Here is a 20,320-nt window from a genome sequence, read left to right on the forward strand (position 1 = left end):
AAAACACTTTTCTTTTATTGGTCGGATGAAATATGCTAATTTTGTGAGATAGGAATTTTGGGTTTTCATGAGCTGTATGCCACAATCATCTGTATTAAGACAATAAAAGACCTGAAATATTTCAGTTAGTGTGCAAAGAATCTAAAATATATGAATGTTAAATTTTCATCATGACATTATGGAAAATAATGAACTTTATCACAATATGCTAATATTTTGAGAAGGACCTGTACTCTTTATCAATGACCCAGTTCTTACTGTAAACAACTGCCCAGTGCAGTTATGGCTGTGGAGAAGCAGACATGGAAGAATACTGCCTTACAGGATGTCTCTGTGCCTTGCAAACATATTGAAACCACATGAAACGGATCCACATTTTATATACAAATAAGCAGTGGAAGGAAAGGGTTCTGAAAGATTTTACAAATAACCAAAAAAAAAAAAAAGGAAAGTGGATTGCATATGAAATACAATAAAATCCAGGGCAATCGGCTGCCTTAGAAAAACCACTTAAATGCTAAATTAAGTCCACCTGTGTCTAATTTAATGTTAGTGAAAATAAAGCTGTTTATGGAGGCCTCAGGTGTGTTAGAGAACATTGGTAGACGTGGTACTACGTAAACTGGGAGCTGGTTCCACAAGAGAAGACCCTGATAACTAAACGGATATGCCTCCCATTCGTCTTTTTGTTAACACGTGAAACAATTAGATTTGTGAAAAATGATAGAGATTATATTCTGGATTTCACAAAGTGTTGTTGAAGAAGAAAAGCTAAAATTGGAGAAATATGATCTCTCGATTTTATTTACATGAGAACTCTCGCTGCAGCATTTTGGATAAGTTGAAAGCCAACAATTCTGTAAAAACAGAATTGTAACAAATACGTGGACTACATTTTCTGCATCACTCTTGGAAAGTCTTAGAAACCTGTTTGATATGGGGTTTAAAATACATGTCTTGGTCAAAGATAACAAGGTTCTTTACGTTATTACAGGAGCCCAAGCTAATGTCACCCAGAGTAAGTGACAAGTCCAAAAACTACAACTTCTAACTTCAAAGTAATTTAATGTGCAACAATGATAAAAAAAAAAAAGGCCAGATCTCAGTCCACATGAGAATCTATAGCAAGACATGAAAATAAATGTTTTAGACATACTCCAATCTGAGCTTGAGCTTTTCTGAAATCCAACCAAGACTTGTAGCTCTAATTGCAACAAAAGGTGATTCTGCAAGTTCAGAGGGGCTGACTACAGAATGCATTTCAAAAACATTTGTCAGATTTGTAATTGTAAAATGTTGAAAACCATGAATTATTTCCCTTTGAATTCAAGATCATGTATTACTTTAAATTGGTCCATCAAATAAAATTAATATAATACATTGAAGCTTGTTGTTGTAAAGATAAATCATGTTCAAGGGAATGAACTATTTTGCAAGACATTGTACAAGTCATCAGTACATAATAGCTGGAAAAGTCTATGATTCACAACTGTAGGCTAGGAACATCTTCATTAACTGCAGTTGTATCACTGCACAGTGATATTGTGAAAAGGTTTTTGGTGTATTTTATTTCTTAAAAAAGAGGTTCTCTTAGTATTAAAATGAAACATTTCTCTATTTAGTTTGCCATTTGTTGTTGCATCACATCTGATAAAAACTACATCAAATGGGCTTTAAAAATTCAGAAGTTTCCAAACTGTACAAAAATATTGGCAATATTATACAATTAAACATAGATTTGAACATACTTAAAAAATAAAAAGTCCTGAAGTCATGTAAAAAGCAGGAACTCAGCAGTTTGCATGGAGCACACACTTATACAGAGGGTAAAGCTAGAAGATGACTACCACATGCTGTTTCACGTGCCTTGAACTATCCTCAAAGCGAGACACCTTTATCCCCTCTAGTTATAAAATTCATCCTCACTTCACATCCAAGCTTCGCCCCTTTTTTTGGGCTACTTTTCAACACCTATCATCTCCATCTGTCATTCTCCTCAGGTATTTTACTTCAGCTTAACTTTTTTTTTTTTTTTTAAACAAAGCCTTTTATCCTCTGATGCCCCATGCCTTTCCCCTCTTCTCCTTCCGGAAAACAAACCAATTAGTAATTAAAATGCTCATGGTCAATTGGGCACATTATTGCACAGTATGCCACACCTGAGAGGAAGGTAGGAAAGAAAACAAAAAAAAATGCTTGTGTGCATGAATGTTGCTGGAATCAGAGAGAGAGAAAAAAAAGTCATTATTAATCATTTATGACCTTTTAAAGCGGCAAAGAACAATCTGAGGGATTTACAAGCAACTACAGACTGCACTATTATTTACTTAAATATACAAGCATACAGACTTTATTTTACTGCACTCATGCAGTCCAAGCCCTCCAGTTTCCAGTTGTTTTCAGACTTACGCAGCTGTTGAGATGAAAAGCATCCATCAATCAGCAGGTAGTGATGTTCAAACAAGCAGCCGTAAGGAGCCCTGGGATCATAGGTTGCATGTTTGATGTCATCTTTAAAAGTAGGTCATAATTCTGTTTGTCACCCATAAGTCATTGAGAACAATTTTACTCGCAACAACTGATCATGTAAAATTTTTAGGCAACATAACGTCTTCTTGCAATTAATTCAGTATAATGTACCATGCAGTGTGTTTTATTCATCTCTAAAACTGAGTTTTACATGGACGCGCTCACACACACACACACAGTGTAAGCCTGCACATGTGTTTACTGTACAGTCAGACATTCCATCTCCGACTGGTGAGCTCCATAGCCCAGAGGAATGAGCACAACACCGACGGTTGGTGGGGATCAAGCTGTTGAATGATTAGGAACAGCCCTCTGGCAGTCCTGTTACTTTCTGTGGTAAACAGAGCATTTAAAGCAATTAAGCCAATAATTTGACAGAATCAACTGTTGCACTTTGCTCACAGTTCCACTTTTGTTGCTTTTTCGTTTTCATATTTTGTTCCTTCTCACACAGCACACCTCACAGTAAAACAATATATTAGAAAAAATGAAGAAAATACAGCTTTACATGGTGACGTGCCATGTACAACGCCAATAGTATCACAGATTGCTAAAAATAATTTTAATTTATTTTTATTTTTCTCCATCTCAGTCTGTGTATAAGAGTGTGGACGGCCAAGTCGCAGTAAGGGGCAGAGAAGAGTGGCTCCAAAGCAGTTCTAAGGCAACAAGCAATGCAAGAAAGGTTTACAGTGCCTCGCAAAAGTATTTGCACCCCTGGAAATCTTTGACATTTTGTGACAGTGACTACAAATCTCAATACTTTTTTGCAACTTTGCAATTTTATGTGACGGCCTCAACAAGAGGCATGTAATTGGGTAGTGGAAGTAAAATGAGGGTTTTCAAATTATAAAAAAAAAAAAAATATGTCAAGGGTGGTGTGATTTTGCACTCAGCCCCATTTTTTCTTGATACCCCTACATAAAGTCCAATCCAACTAAATGCCATGAGAGTTTAATTTCAGTATAAATACAAATGTTCTTTGAAAGACTTAAAGGTTAGACGGAGAACAATAGTTGTGGAAATGTTAAATGCAGGGTTTGGTTATAAAATATCCCAAGTTTGAAACATTGTATTGTTTAATCAATTACCTTAACCTGATGATTATAGCACAACTGAAAATTCCCCAAGACATGGCAGTCCACCTAAACTGATAGGCTGGACAAAGAGCAATAATCAAAAAACATGCCCACGGACCCAAGGAGCTGTAACGGTCCACCTCTCAAGTGGGAAAATCTGCTGACAACTGTCTGGCTTTTACAGAAGCGTGTCAAGAAGAAAGCCATTGTTGAAAGTTGGCCACAAGTCTCGTTCGCATTTTGCCACAAACCACAGGCCACATGAGGGAGACAAAAAAATGTGGAAGAAGGTGCTCTGGTCAAGTAGGACCACATTTGAAAACGATTTGGTGTTTATTACACAACAATGTGAGTCACTGTGAACAAAATCCCTAACAGGTGACCAAAGAAAATTGGATGGTGGCAACTTCATGCTGGGGGGAGGCTTTTCATTGACAGAATGTTGATAGGGAGATAGATTTATCTAAATACAGGACAATCCTGGAAGAACACAGTTTAAAGGCTGCAAACATTAACCCTTCAGCCAAACAATGGCACTAAACATATATCCAGAGCTCTATGGAAAGGGTTTAATCAAATTATATTTATGTGTTGGGATGGCTGTGTCAAAGTCAAAACCCAAATGTTTAATTTTGTTCATTTTAAAGTCATGACTTTAAAACTGATTCACAGATGGTCTTCGTGCAATCTTACCAAGCTTGAACCATTTTGCAAAATAAAAATAAAAATAAAAATAAAAAACACTAGCTAGAATTTGAGCCTCTTGATTTGCAAAGCTGAGAGATATCAAAGCCTTGCAGCTGTAATTGTACCGAAAAGTGAGTCTACAAATTATTGACTCAGGCGGAAATAATTACAAATGCAGGACAGACTTTGAGAACCAAGTGTCCTTTTCTTCCACTGTACAATAAAGCTCTACTTTGAGCTTGTCCATCATAAAATCCTAATACAACACATTTTGTCAATGACATCACAAAATGTGGAAATGTTCAAGGTTTGGCAGGTTTTGCAGAACATTCCTGGATCCTCACTAAAAATCTTCTTTTAATACATCTACTGTGAAAGAGTCAGAGGTCAAATTTCCAGTGTAATGTCAAAAATTGTACAACACTTTTACCAATAAAGTCCATATCCCAGCTACCCATTTCCACCATGTTAAAGGCAGACCAAGCAGATTTAAAACCTCTTACATTAAAAAGAAGGCTGGCACAAATTACTTTATTTCATTAAATAAATGTCAACTCCCCAAATGGCTTTCCTTACCTCTGAAGATCCAATTAGTCCTCATAACACAAAAAGGACAGCCACTTAATTTGCACATTCATGGCAGATGAAGAGCGTCTGTTGTTCATGGAGGGTTTTGTCCTCCATAAAGTTTTAGTGCTTTCAGCTGAGCACTCGAGCGGCCTTCTCACAGACAACCCTGGGTGAAATATGGACCTCACACAAATGCATACACCCATAAATCCACAAAGCACACAAACACATTCACAAAGTAATGTGACCCTCTCTGTATATTACAAGGACTAACAAGCCTCTAATGCCTGCTAAAAGAAGAAAAATACACTTGAGCCTCATACATGAAAACAAAAAAGATTTTCCCTCCATAGTCTTTATAAAACAAACTGCCTAAAATACAAGCTGATATACAGCCTCCCTGATATTACAGATTGTGCTTTCTGCTGGCAAAGTCAGCAGAAGCCAGACTCTTGTGGCATCTGTGATATCTGTAGAGCTGGAGGACAGTCCTCTTTAAAAATCAGACTTCTGAGCACCCAAAAAGAGCTGCTCTTTATCTACTTCACAAAGAAGTTGGGTTAAAAACAAATTTCCTTTCTGCTTTTCCAGGTGCATCTCTATCTGGAAAACTTATACATACATATGAAGTGACATATTTTAACTGTTTCTGTTATTTTAATAATGATGGCTCATGGCTAATGAAAGTGCAAACTTTAGTTTCTGAGAAATGTATGAAATTACTTGAGACCAATTTTAATCCAGAAATGTCAGCCTACTGAAGAGTAGGCCCATGTACTGTAAAGTATTTACACCCAGAACTTAGTCAGAGAGAATGTGCATGGACACATGAGGTGCCAGTGTAATTGTGACGTCACAATTACACAGCTTTTGAAAGCGCGCATTTTCTAGAAAAATTAAAACATTCATTTATAGCCAAAAAAGTGCTAAATGTTTTTGTGTTGTTTTTTTGTTGTTGTTTTTTTGCATTTGGACCTTTTCTAGAAGCATTAGAGACCCAAATGGAAGTATAAAAACGATCAAAAGTGAATTTTGCATAATTGGTCCCCTTTAAAAGACTGCTTGGCAGTCTGCTGAGCCAGACCTCTGATTCAAAACATCTGAAGAACTAGGTTATTTGTAGGACCCTATAAAAACTTAATTGTGTAAGTTATGAGTTGCTTTTGCACTTTTTCTTAAACCACTTTTTCCTTCCGCTCAACTTTTCATTGGTATGTTTGAATACAGCACTGTATGAACAGCCTGCTTCTTTAGCCATTACCTTTTGTGGCTTAGCTTTGTGGAAGATATCAATGAGTCTTTGCAGTATAACTATCATTGCAGCATTCTTCCCCATGATTGTGTAAGCCATAAGATGGAATGCATTACAATTTTCCATCAAATTTCACAAAAATAAAAATGTATTGAAGCAGTTTAATTTGTTAACCTGAATTAATGCAATTCATTCTTAATTCAAAGTTGTTAAGATGCAACTGTAACTCCTAAAAATGAACAAAGAAGCATCCATGAAAACACTCTAATTCAACTAATTGTATTTTTTTTTTTTATGCAGGTTTCCGACCTTTAAGGATGACCTCCAGGTCATCCCGTAAGATGTCGAAGGTGCTGTATCTGGAACTGGTTTCTGGGATTATGTTCTTTTTCAGCCATCCTCCACAGGCATATTGATAGAAGTTGTCACAAGGGTCCACAGTAGCATCCATGTTCTCAATGAGGCGAGACGCTGCAGGAAATGGAGAGAAGGCAAACTTTAAGTGTTGGGAAAAAAAAAAAACTAGTATGATGTGAAAGAAGCCCTATCATCTTATGCAGATTAAATAAACTTTAGTTCTGCTAGAAAGACTGAGGACTGTACTAAAGCTTACAAAGAGAGTGCAGTGGAAGGCAGGAAACTAAATTAGCAAAACTGTTGAGCAATAATAGAGCAGCAGGAGGGTAGAAAAGCATAATGAAGGCCTGGCGAGGAGAAAGAAGTCTGAGCACTGACAAAAGTAGCCACAACTGATTTAATACAGGTGTGTGACAGGACATGAACTCACCGAGGTGTACAAGAAGGTATTTCAAAATAAAACAGGAAGCCTCCTCAATTAAGAATCTGACAATCAAAAACCCAAAATAAAACTCCATATATACAAAAGAAATCAGCCAGACATCACAGGTCATAACAAGTTCAACTTTTAACCACAGCATGGAGATTAAAGATGCGTCTCATTTCAGTAATTAATACTTTGACATTTTGGTAAATATGCTTAATCATCTTACACCAAAGTGTTCAAAGAGAAGATTAGCTCTGAACTTGTTGAAGGATGAAGGCAGCAGCTGATTAGCTGAATGCTAGAAACAGGAAAGCAGCTAAAAGGCTCTGTGAGTAATCTAATTCTCCTACAGCTCTAAAAAGCCAAAAAGCTCACCTTTGATGATAGTAACACGAAACTTGTGTGTGTGTTTATTCTTCATAAAAATAGATGTAAATATGGCAATTTATGTATAACCACTAACAATTCACTAAGATTGTTAGAGTTAATTTGACTGATTTAATTAAATATAATACATTTTTCATTGAGTCATCTGGACTGAGTCAGGCTGTTCATTTTTATCTTAATTTCAGTGTTTCTCTAAAGCCTGTTGCTAGGCAAAACCTCTTAGTAAGGCTTAGTTGTGATCATGGGTCTTATTGCATAAGTGGAAACTAAACTGTTCAAATGTTAAACTATCACAGGAGAGAATTAGGGAAAGATCTTACACAGAGTACTTGCTATAAAGCCTGTAGGTTTGTCAAGAATACTCTATGAAGTTCTAGTAGCAAGAAATAACTGACAGTACCACAAATAATTTTTTTTAATGGATTTTTTATGTCTTTTCTCTTAGATGTCATTTCCAGACAAGTTAAATCTTAATATTAGCAGAGATTTGCAGAGATAAAACAGCGTAGCAGCAGTAATTGGGTTTGGTTCAGGCTCCAGCAGTGAAAATATGTTCACTTTTTTTAAGCTGCAATTAAATTACAGACGGGTGCTCACTCGCAGATCCCTCGTGACAAGACTGTCTATCAAATCTGACTGAATTGGGACACTGACTCTGCAGAAATGCTTCAGAAATAAATTGGCATCTGTTACTGAAACCTGGCAGGCACCAAAGATGTTAATTTTCTACTTATTATTGTAGTTTTCATTTCACTGCCAATAAATTGTTCTCCCATACACAATATGTGTCTGAGGAGGAGATAAAGTGATAATGTTTTCTGTCATCGTAGATAAGATTGGGGGGGTATTTGGTTACAGGTTTATCAAATCAAGTACTGGGAAAATGGCCCATATCAGTTACATTTGCACTTGTTGGAATGTGAGAATTAGAGAAAAACTATTTGACAAAGGTTCTCTTCTGCTGGGTTGTGTAATAAAAGTTCTAAGCTCATTCCATTCACTAGACATACAGTGATTACAGTATATACATCTATACAATATGTCTCTACGTATACATATCTATATCTCTAAGCATTTCCGACTTTTACCAGGAAATTCCAAAGCATTTTCTTTCGTTTTTCTGAACAACTCAGAGGTGAATTTGCTGATGTGTGAATCATTTTTCTGCTGCGAAGCTTCTGCTTAATGAACATATAGTAGGATATTCTCCTTTAGGATTTCCTGTTAGAGAGCAGAATTCATGGTTCTATCAATTGTGACAAGTCATCCAGCTCCTAAAGCAGAAAAGCAGTCCCAGGCCATCACTCCACCACCACCATGTGTGACTGTCAGTATGATGTTTTTTATAAAATGTTTTGGTTTTACGCCAGATGTAACAGTACAGGACAGTTCCACTTTTGTCAGTCCACATTTGTTTTTCCCCCCCAACAGCCTGTTCTTTGTTTTCTTTTTGATCAGCAGTGGTCTTTGGTTTTGAACTGCCCAATGGATGTCTCTTTCCTATTGTTGAATCAGAAACGCTGATCTTAACAAAGGTGACTGAGGCCTGCAGTGCTCTAAATGTTGTGTCTGGATAAGTCACTCTTGAAGTGGCCCACCACGCTTCAAGGTTTACCACTATTCCATGTTTTCTCCATGTTTGAATAATGGCTCTCACTGTAGTTCCTTGGAGTCCCAAAGCTTTAGCTATGGCTTTGTAACCCTTTCCAGACATACAGACAGCAGTGACTGTGTCTCTCATCTGTTCTTGACTGTCTGTAGATCAGGGCAAAATCTGCTGTTTCAGATATATTGGCCTACTTTCTGTTGTCACAAGTGCTCCGTTTGGGTGATTTGATGATTCTACTAGTAGTTTGAAAATAATAATTTCATTTCACAAACATGTCTCTTCTGACTGGAACTAATTTTAACATTTTGGAATGGCCCAGCCAGAATCCCAACTTGAACGTGATAAAGAATCTGTAGCGGGAGCTAAAGTTTAGGCAGATGGTAAGAAGGTCATCCAACCACAACGACTTGGAGATCATTACCAAAAATAAGTTTTCAAACTACAAGTGGAAACTGGGTCACTTATTATAAGAAGGGTTTGATTGCTTCAATTTTAATAAATATTTCTGTTGATTTCTGTTGATTCTGTTGAGAAGAGTAAAATAATTTTTGACATGACATCTAAATAAAATGTAAATAAAAACAAATGACTATGTTTCTAGACTGATAGTCATTCTACATTGTTTGATTATCTTTTGAGAGACATCTGTTTCATTTCCTATCAGAAACAAACTCCTTGGTTAAATGAACATTTTTAATTTCAAATCTGACAGGGGTATGAATATGTTTGGCCTAAACTATATGTAGATCGTGCTTAGCGATAGGGGTGATCTTGGCTTTTCCATCGTGGTTTTCACTGAAAGGGAACATGTTCTGATTTGAAGAGGCCGTTTTCTGTAAGCATGTCTAAAATGCTTCTGCAGCAGTCTCAGTTCTCCCATGCCGTCTCCCTCTGGGAAAAGTCAAAGCCTTCAGGATGAAACAATAGAGAAAGAGAAAACAAACACACGCTGCTTACCTGACTGCGTGCAGTCAGCTGTGGTGCAGATTTCATCTGCAAGAGATTGTAAAACATATTTTCATTACTCAGTGGGTTTTTCTGCACTTATTAGTCATTATGTCTAAACCAATCCCTTCATCAGTTTTTTTTTCTTCATTTATTTTTATCAATTAACTTGTTGCATATAATATATGTAACCCAAAACTATTCACAACTGTTGCTGTCGCTTTGTCAGAAATGTGTTAACCAAAGTTAATCTGGGATGCACAGACACACCAGCAGATTGCTATCTGACCTTTAATGCACCCCTCCATAGGTTTTGAGTGAACGCACACAATATGAACATGGTCGAGTGTACACATGGCTACACACATTCAGGCCATTCAGCATTCATTTTCCTGACAAAGCAGCTTACACATTTATAAAGCACAAGACCACAAAAATTAATAATAACTCAAAACGCCCACAAAAGCCAGACAAACTCCATCAAACTTAATTGGATGACCTTTTCTGTCAGGATTCTGCAATCATGACCCGCTGAACTTTGTCAATAATTAATCACCTGCTTCCGACTACTAGTACTCAAACTCTGGTTGGCTGCTTATTTTAAAGCAGAATATAAAAAGCAGAACCTTAAACTTTGATATTGAACTGAAACAGGAAATAGATTTGAGCCATGGTTCTCAATTTTACATTTGTCTTTATATGTCATACTTTTTGGAAAATGCCAAATGCAAAACATTTCCAGAAAATATGCCTGTTCTTGGAATTAATCCTACATATAGAAATTTGAGATAGTGTTTTTGAGTCATGCAAACCTTTTAAAGGGGACATTAGAAAACACATGCATATTACTTTTTTCATTCCGTACCCCAGACTGTATTGTAGCACTGTGCTTTAAAAGCACACAGCTCAGGCACCAGCGTATCGTATCTGAGCTCTTCAGCATGCTCTTTTGTGCTTACCATTAATCATGAAGTGAAACCTAATGAATGTCCTTGAAAAATCCTTTCGGCTACATGATTTACTCGTTTTTGTTTACAGTTTTTTGCGGAGTTTATTAAAGACAAGAAAAACCTATCAGTAATCAAAAACACTCACCAGTCTTTTGGGTGGCAAAGAGGATGATGAGGGCAACAATGACAATGAAGAGCAAAGAGACAATGGTAATGAGGCCGATTTCCAGAGAGGTCCAACGGGGCTTCTTTGCCGATTTTGGGGTATTGGTCTCTGTCATTCTCAGGTCTCCTCTTTCACCAGCTAGCTGTATCAACTCACCTAATGAGAGAATAAATGATTTGTCAATTAATTGTCCCAAAGTTGTCCCTGTAGCGGCTTCCTGTTACTCTTACTGAATAAGACTGTTTGCACCTGTTTTCCAAAACCAGTTGGCATCAATTTCCAACATCTAGGCTAGTCTAAAGACTTTAACAGAAGCTCAATAGAAGTTCCTTAATGCCTGCAATAGGCAACATGAGACCGTAACTAAATGGCAAGCTCACTATCACTGTGGTAACCCAAAAAATGGATGGGTGGCTTGTTGCAGAACAAAGAAATGCGCCCTCTTACACAGTGTGCACAAACCAGGACTTCATGGTGGATTTCTACTTGCAAAGTGGGTGATATGTGATCTGACCTCTCTTTTGCAATCTTTTCAGCAACCTAAAATGCAGTTGCAACACCAACAGTCTCACAACAGACAAAACTGATTTTATAACTTGCTTGTTCGTTGGCACAAAATCAGACAACACTGGCACATGTTGAGAAACTTCTTCAAAGTGGTGTTACTGATTAGGAAAACAAAGGAAATATTTAAAAAAAAAAATGTGTTATACTACTATGATATTTCTAACATTTGACAAGAGCTGGTTACAGGCTTCTAAGTTTACCAAGGTTTTTAAACCACAAAAAGTTTTTGTCAAACTATTTCTGCAGTTTAAAGTGCTTTAAAAGATAAGGTGTCAGTGTAACTAGAGTTTTGTCAGGCTATATGGAGCATGGAATAACGCATCACTGCCCCTCCCCCACTGATTGCTCTACAGTGCCTGTGAGCCGCCTTAAAGACAGCTAGTATACAGGTCCTTCTCAAAATATTAGCATATTGTGATAAAGTTCATTATTTTCCATAATGTCATGATGAAAATGTAACATTCATATATTTTAGATTCATTGCACATTAACTGAAATATGTCAGGTCTTTTATTGTCTTAATATGGATGATTGTGGCATACAGCTCATGAAAACCCAAAATTCCTATCTCAAAAAATTAGCATATCATTAAAAGGGTCTCTAAACGAGCTATGAACCTAATCATCTGAATCAACGAGTTAACTCTAAACACCTGCAAAAGATTCCTGAGGCCTTTAAAACTCCCAGCCTGGTTCATCACTCAAAACCCCAATCATGGGTAAGACTGTTGACTGTTGAAGCAGTACTGGACTGTTGCTCAGTGGTCCAAAAGTACTTTTTTCGGATGAAAGCAAATTCTGCATGTCATTCGGAAATCAAGGTGCCAGAATCTGGAGGAAGACTGGGGAGAAGGAAATGCCAAAATGCCAGAAGTCCAGTGTCAAGTACCCACAGTCAGTGATGGTCTGTGGTGCCGTGTCAGCTGCTGGTGTTGGTCCACTGTGTTTTATCAAGGGCAGGGTCATTGCAGCTAGCTATCAGGAGATGTTGGAGCACCTGATGCTTCAATCTGCTGAAAAGCTTTATGGAGATGAGGATTTCATTTTTCAGCACGACCTGGCACCTGCTCACAGTGACAAAACCACTGGTAAATGGTTTACTGACCATGGTATCACTGTGCTCAATTGGCCTGCCAACTCTCCTGACCTGAACCCCATAGAGAATCTGTGGGATATTGTGAAGAGAACGTTGAGAGACTCAAGACCCAACACTCTGGATGAGCTAAAGGCCGCTATCGAAGCATCCTGGGCCTCCATAAGACCTCAGCAGTGCCACAGGCTGATTGCCTCCATGCCACGCCGCATTGAAACAGTCATTTCTGCAAAAGGATTCCCGACCAAGTATTGAGTGCATAACTGTACATGATTATTTGAAGGTTGACGTTTTTTGTATTAAAAACACTTTTCTTTTATTGGTCGGATGAAATATGCTAATTTTGTGAGATAGGAATTTTGGGTTTTCATGAGCTGTATGCCAAAATCATCTGTATTAAGACAATAAAAGACCTGAAATATTTCAGTTAGTGTGCAATGAATCTAAAATATATGAATGTTAAATTTTCATCATTATATTATGGAAAATAATTAACTTTATCACAATATGCTAATATTTTGAGAAGGACCTGTACTTTTCCCTCACCAACAACAAAGATGAATTTTGAATCTTTGCTCATTTTTCAAGTTGGAAAAAACCTGAACAGCCATGGTGCAAAAACCAAAGGAACATCATCCATGACTCTTATTGAGGTAAAGTGGCCTAAAATCTGCAGTCGGTAAGCTTCGAGCAACAAGCAGCCAACTGCAGGCAGACAGCCTTACTAACTAACATCTAATATAAAGCTGTGATATCTTTACTCAATAAAGAGAGGACCAACAAAAAGGTATATCATCCCACTTGTTTTTGGTGAATTTCAGTGACTGTTTTATATCAACTCTTACAGGTTAGGCATAGTTACTGTAACATTCTGGGTCATTTGTTTGTATAAGTGAAGACATTTCCAGAAATTATACTATGTTTATAAGGGAGTTTTTAGAAACAAGAAACTCAAAGCATGTTTAAAAAAAACCTTGAAGTTGATGTGTACCTACAGTTAAACCCAAATGTATTCATATTCCTTGCAGATTTGGATTTAAAATGATCATTTGACCAAGAAGTTTGAGACAAGCATCTCTCAAAAGATAATAAAATTAAGTAAAAAGCTAATCAATTTTTAGTTCAAAAACCATTTACACACTTCTTAATAATTTAAGATCTCTACTGGCATTCCAGCATCATACGTTTCTTATAACTGCTTACAATAGTTTTGCATGTTTCCACTGGAATTTTGATGATTTTTCTTAGGTGATGAGCTCCAGGTCTTTGAGGTTGGAAGGCTTTCTTTCCATCGCCCTAATCTTTTGTCCCTTCCACAGATTCTTTATCAGATTCAAGTTTGGATTAGCTGGGCCAATCCCAAACATTAACAATACTTCCAGTCAGAAGAAACATATAGGTGAAATTAAAAGATGACTTTAAACCTAAATCTGCCAGAGGTGTGAATAATTTTTGGATATGAATTTATTTGAATTTGTATGCATAAAATAGACTTGTTCCTGGATAACATTATTATAATTGCAATAACTAACATATAATATTCAATGTTTTGATGTTTTAAATAAAATCAATTAGATTATGATCTATTTTTCAATTTTTATGTTAGCACCGTGATGCAGTAAAATTGTCACATTTTACTCAATGTTATTCCCTGAGAATCTTATACTTGTCAATGCTTAGTATTAAAATGAAAGTTTAGTTCATATCTTCAAAGACATGTTAACAAATGTGCCTTAAAACCAATGCTGAACTTATTTTGTTTGGAGATTTTTGTCTTAATGTTTTTTTTTTTTCTTTCCATGAAAATGATGGAATGATCTGGAAATCATTCTAAATCAATATATTTTAAACCTTCAGTTTTTGAAGAAATAATTTTGTTTTTGCCTGAAATACTAAAATTACTATAAGGTAACTTATAGACAACAAGATTCAAACTTTCCTTAATGTGTCTTACCCCACCAAAAGCTCCTCAAACCAATAAAACATGACACCTTGGGGCTCTTGAGGAACCATGATGAGGTGAAGTAAGAATAGGTTGGTGGTGTTATTAAAACAATGTTGTTGTAAGTTCAATAATTTAGTGGCTGCACAACTAAATAGAATACATATATAATCTATAACTGATGCAACTTGAATGTAAACATTGCTTTTTGTCAGGGCTGTTTAAGAGAAAAAAAAAGAGGAATATATGTAACCAATATAAAGTGGACACTTTTTCAAGCTTCTTATGTTTTGACATTGACAAAAATGTGAAAACAAGTAGTTGAAAGTAGAGATGAAGGACAAACTGCAGTTGCAATAAAAGGGCAAAAGAGAAAAATAGAGCAAAAGGTGACAATAACAGAAGTTCTTACCCTTGCGGCTCTGCACTCCAGATCAAGAAACAACCAAGGAAAAAAAAGAAACACCACATAAAAAGGCTGACTTTTTTCTGCTCCTTACAGTCAAGTTTTGTTTTCCTCTCAGGAGCCAGGAGAGAACCTTACAATGTTCATGTAACAAGCACTTGAGTCTATCTGTGAAGGTCTGAAGGCAATTAATCCTTAATCCTTTAACAGCGCCGCATGGACTCAGGCACACAAATACTCATTCACAGTCATGCTCCCAGCACACTTTAACAAGCCAGTGCCATGAGGTGTCTATGCAGATGGGTGGGTCTAAGTGTGAGTAGCCCAAGATGAGAACATCGTATGACCAAAGTCTTCTTGCTCCCTCTGAAGGAACAGGCCCATCATTTACTACGCACGCAAACATTTATCACCGGAAAACATTTTTTTGCTGAGTGTCAAATTGCCTATCATTCCTATGCATGACAAAACAATAGACCAACATAAAGTAAACTTCCCTGATTATGGTCATTATCCAACCACATCATTGTGCAGAGCAACTTCAGCTCCCTCCAGGCTATTTTCTCAGCTCCAAAAGCAGCCAAATGACATCACCATGGGTCATAAGATTTACAACAGGAGAGTGACGACTGAATGCAGGTTTACAAAAGAAGATGGGAAGGTGAAAAAAGAGATACTGGAGTCATAAAAATATGTTTTGAGCCAGTGGGAGACCACCAGTTGATGTGTTAATCAAAACTTCCTTCAGCTTCTGTAGGACTGCAAGAGAGGGCAGAAACTTTGTCAGGATGAAAAAAAAAACAGATCACTGAGACAGCGGCCCCACAGCTCCAATAAAACTGTGTGCATGTCAGCACTAAAGATACATTACCTTCATTCTCTTCAGTCCTGACACCATGCATGCCAAGCACTTGAATGTCTGTGAGATTTGATACAAAGGAAAAGTGAATAAGTTAAAGATACTGGGCAGACTTGGCTTTACAGTCAGTGAAACTCACGTTTCACATTACAACACAAAGCCACAGTCGGTTTTTCAGTTTGTTTCGTTACTTCATTGTAAATTATTAGGGGATTAAATATTCTATAACAACTTCCTTACTCTGTGTAAAGTGGTGTGAAAAAGTATCTGTACCATTAAAGATGTCTTCTGTTTTTGCTTTTCAGACAAAGATAACCTGAGTAGATGCAAAATGCAGTTTTCAAATCGTGATTGTATGTGGGCTAAAAAGAACAAACCTGGTCCTATTTTAAAAAAAGTAATTGCCCCTTAAACCTAATAACCGGTTGTGCCACTATTGATGGCAACAACTGCTATCTAGCATTTGTGATAGTGGGTTTTGGGGATTTTACATTGCTGTGGATGAATTTAGGCCCACTTCTCTTTACAGAATTGTTTTAACTCTTAATATTTCATTGTAGTTAATTAATTTTGATTCTGTACCATGTTTTGGCCAGTTGACTTTTATATGCCAGATTATGACCTCCTAATGAAATCAAAGTAACTCTATGTGAGCTCTTGCTGGTAGATATTTTTAACGAAGTCAGATAACCAAATTTCCTTGCAGAAGGCCAAGAATAGAATACAGAAAATTGCGTCAAATCATCAGTCATCAAAGCAGGTACAGAATGTCTCCCTGGCAGGTATGAATTGGCGCATGGTCAGATTGAAATGACCTAAGGCAAACAGATATTTTTTTTCACAAAGAAGTGACTAAAATTGCAAAGGCACAAAGTGGCATAATGACCAGCACCCTTGCCAGAGCTAATCTGACTCAAACATATACCTGTCAGGCTAGATGAAAATGCTCCAGAAGCCATGTTGGAATCTGCAGACAGACAGCTTTGGGCTTACTAAAACCAACAGATCACCAAGAAACCCGCTTCTTTATTCCTGCCCAGTGGTTTACTATAATTATCCCCACCTGGTGTCAATCCTTACTGATTTGTCTTGAAATTATGCGGAAATAGTTATTTCTATTTTCCACCTGTGGTTTAAAACTGTATTTTTGTAAAATCCTTCATTTGTTTCTTTAATATAATTGCAAAGTTGTGGAAAAGTAAATGTACCTGTAGCCATTTACTTTAAGGGATGTAACAAAAAGAGCTACTGCATATATATGTTTGTAAGTTGTCCAACTCAAACTTATTCTGCTTCTACTAGACATGTTAGCATCATAAAAGTCCATAACAAAAATGCCTTAGATGTTTACTCTGCTAGACTAAAAGGAATATCTACGGATTTAACGAGGAACTTGCAGGTTCCAGCTAAACTCTGCACTTTTTAAATTTTAGCTCCGAGGACTCTTTGAAATCAATTTGCATTTGTTTGATAATGGTTTGTAAAAGGCTACTGCAAAAAGAGTTAAAGATCTTTTTCTCTATGCTCTACATCTACAGGGATTGGACAATTAAACTGAAACACCTGTCATTTTAGTGTGGGAGGTTTCATGGCTAAATTGCACCAGCCTGGTAGCCAGTCTTCATTGATTGCACATTGCACCAGTAAAAGCAGAGTGTGAAGGTTCAATTAGCAGGGTAAGAGCACAGTTTTGCTGAAAATATTGAAATGCACACAACATTATGAGTGACATATCAGAGTTCAAAAGAAGACAAATTGTTGGTGCACGTCTTGCTGGCGCATCTGTGACCAAGACAGCAAGTCTTTGGGATGTATCAAGAGCCACGGTATCCAGGGTAATGTCAGCATACCACCAAGAAGGACGAACCACATCCAACACGATTAACTGTGGACGCAAGAGGAAGCTGTCTGAAAGGGATGTTCGGGTGCTAACCTGGATTGTATACAAAAAACATAAAACCACGACTGCCCAAATCATGCCAGAATTAAATGTGCACCTCAACTCTCCTGTTTCCACCAGAACTGTCCGTCGGGAGCTCCACAGGGTCAATATACACGGCCGGGCTGCTATAGCCAAACCTTTGGTCACTCATGCCAATGCCAAACGTTGGTTTCAATGGTGCAAGGAGCACAAATCTTGCACTGTGGACAATGTGAAACATGTATTGTTCTCTGATGAGTCCACCTTTACTGTTTTCCCCACATCCGGGAGAGTTACGGTGTGGGGAAGCTCCAAAGAAGCGTACCACCCAGACTGTTGCATGCCCAGAGTGAAGCATGGCGGTGGATCAGTGATGGTTTGGGCTGCCATATCATAGCATTCCCTTGGCCCAATACTTGTGCTAGATGCGTGCGTCACTGCCAAGGACTACCAAACCATTCTTAAGGACCATGTGCCTCCAATGGTTCAAACATTGTATCCTGAAGGCGGTGCCGTGTATCAGGATGACAATGCACCAATACACACAGCAAGACTGGTGAAAGATTGGTTTGATGAACATGAAAGTGAAGTTGAACATCTCCCATGGCCTGCACAGTCACCAGATCTAAATATTATTGAGCCACTTTGGGGTGTTTTGGAGGAGCGAGTCAGGAAACGTTTTCTTCCACCAGTATCACGTAGTAACCTGGCCACTATCCTGCAAGAAGAATGGCTTAAAATCCCTCTGACCACTGTGCAGGACTTGTATATGTCATTCTCAAGACAAATTCACGCTGTATTGGTCGCAAAAGGAGGCCCTACACCATACTAATAAATTATTGTGGTCTAAACCCAGGTGTTTCAGTTTCATTGTCCAACCCCTGTATATGGTCTGTCTGACATGATATATCTAAAACATAGACCTCACAAACCACTTCAAAATTAAACCTATCATGCAACACACACCCCTTCAATACTCATGTGTGCACGTCAGCAGAGCAAAGTCACTTTTTTTTCTGTAATCTGCACCTGTACCTAAATGAATATCAATGGAAATGTGGCCTACTTTGCATGAAGGTACTACATAAAAAAATGAGTTCTCAGCTCAGGGTCTATGGCTCCAAATCACTTCTGAGAGAAGAGACATGATGCCCAGAGGTGATGTGATCTAGATAAGTATTACACCTTCTTAATTGCTTGCCTAAATGTAAGTAAAAATAACTTTTAAAGGGATGATACACCTAATGCAGTTGAAAAAGTAATCGGAGAAGATACTCAGCTGGACCACTGTTATCCAGCTGGACCCAATTCATTAAAGTGCTAAACTCCAGTGATAAAAATATCCAGCTGCAGCACACACTAAATTCTGGCCAGCGTCTCATCTCCTGTTGCACGTTGGGAACTCCGAGGGGGGTGTTATGGTCAACTGGTGCGCGCTGTCCCGTGTTACCCAACCGGCAAAGACACGCACGCCAAAAACGCAGATTAAAATACTGAGCGCACGTTTGCGCACGCACGCAAGCACGCACCCACACATACACCGACCAACGTAGATGGCACTGCGTTACGAGTCGGGCTCGGGGTGCTTATGGCGACTTACCAAATATGTCAGGAAATTTTCGGTCGATGATATATATGGGCATCACATCCACTGATCAGATATCCATCAAATCCTCAAAGGGAGCGCAAAATGCTGATCTGTCCGCCACTGATGAGCTCTCTGCTTCAACCCTTGATTTTAGCCAGACACGAACCGTTCCCGCCTCTCTCTTCTTCTCCCTTTTCTTCTCCTTCTTCTTCCTTTGGCTCTCTGTTTTAGGAGTGCATATTCAGTCAGAGACGAGCACACTGTCACGCACGAACCCCCTTTCCACAACTATCAGCCGTGCGGTACCACATCTACCCAGAGAGGATGGCTGAATTAGAATGATCCATCAGAGGCGTGCGCAGCGCAACCGCTCAAGTATGAGATCCACACATGACGGGAGAGGAAGGGGTCATTTAAAAAGCCTGTGACAGATAGTTAGACAGTGAAGTATAAGATCCTGAAGTTCCCATTGTTCAGGATCTGGATCACCTCCGTTGGGGCGGTGTTCAAGAGCGACCCTGTCAGCGGCTCTGTGGCAATGAGCTGCGCCAAGATGGTTTCAGCTCAGTGGGATATAAAGATGTGCTCCACTTAACTACCTTGCTACAGTTTTCTGATGGATTTTAAACCACTGTACCATATAAACTGGCGGTTTTTGCCCTGGGCGATCCCTTTCTTCACATGTCCAATGCCCAAAATTAAAAAGAGTCTCATTCGCAAGAATGAGACTGGAGATTTTAACCAGGTTTGAGAGAAAAGTTAGCATCTCAATTTATTTTTGTTGTTCTTGTTGTTTGTTTTCACAAACAAACTCCACAAAGTCAAAAACTCAGCTTTAAAGAATCTCTAAGCAGGACAGAATATTTCAACTCATGTTTAGCCAGTGCATAATTTCTACACTTGTATCAGTTTAACGTTGTCTTGGTGCCAATAAAAAATGTCGAAAATGCTTTTTATATCATGATAAGTGCTTCAGTAATCACAAAC

The 20,320-nt window shown here is 38.0% G+C and overlaps 1 protein-coding gene across 4 annotated transcripts in view; it reads right to left on the minus strand.

Moving 5' to 3' along the window:
• Positions 1-19,793, minus strand: part of LOC124884666 (neprilysin-like) — a 59,386-nt gene extending 39,593 nt beyond the window's left edge. Inside the window, exons 1-5 of one of the 4 annotated variants that reach the window (XM_047392714.1) lie at positions 16,750-16,853; positions 15,837-15,884; positions 10,938-11,114; positions 9,855-9,890; positions 6,427-6,588 (exon numbers count right to left, since the gene is read on the minus strand). In XM_047392714.1, coding sequence (XP_047248670.1) covers positions 6,427-6,588; positions 9,855-9,890; positions 10,938-11,114; positions 15,837-15,884; positions 16,750-16,783 — 457 coding nt within the window. In that variant the 5' untranslated portion in view covers positions 16,784-16,853. Of the gene's footprint in view, positions 1-6,426; positions 6,589-6,730; positions 6,859-9,854; positions 9,891-10,937; positions 11,115-14,971; positions 15,196-15,836; positions 15,885-16,749; positions 16,854-19,345 lie in introns of those variants that run through there. The other 3 variants (XM_047392715.1, XM_047392716.1, XM_047392717.1) reach the window with 3 other exon arrangements.
• Between the last annotated feature and the right edge of the window lie 527 nt (positions 19,794-20,320).

This window comes from Girardinichthys multiradiatus, chromosome 18 (genome assembly GCF_021462225.1).
Source record: "Girardinichthys multiradiatus isolate DD_20200921_A chromosome 18, DD_fGirMul_XY1, whole genome shotgun sequence".
NCBI lineage: Eukaryota > Metazoa > Chordata > Actinopteri > Cyprinodontiformes > Goodeidae > Girardinichthys > Girardinichthys multiradiatus.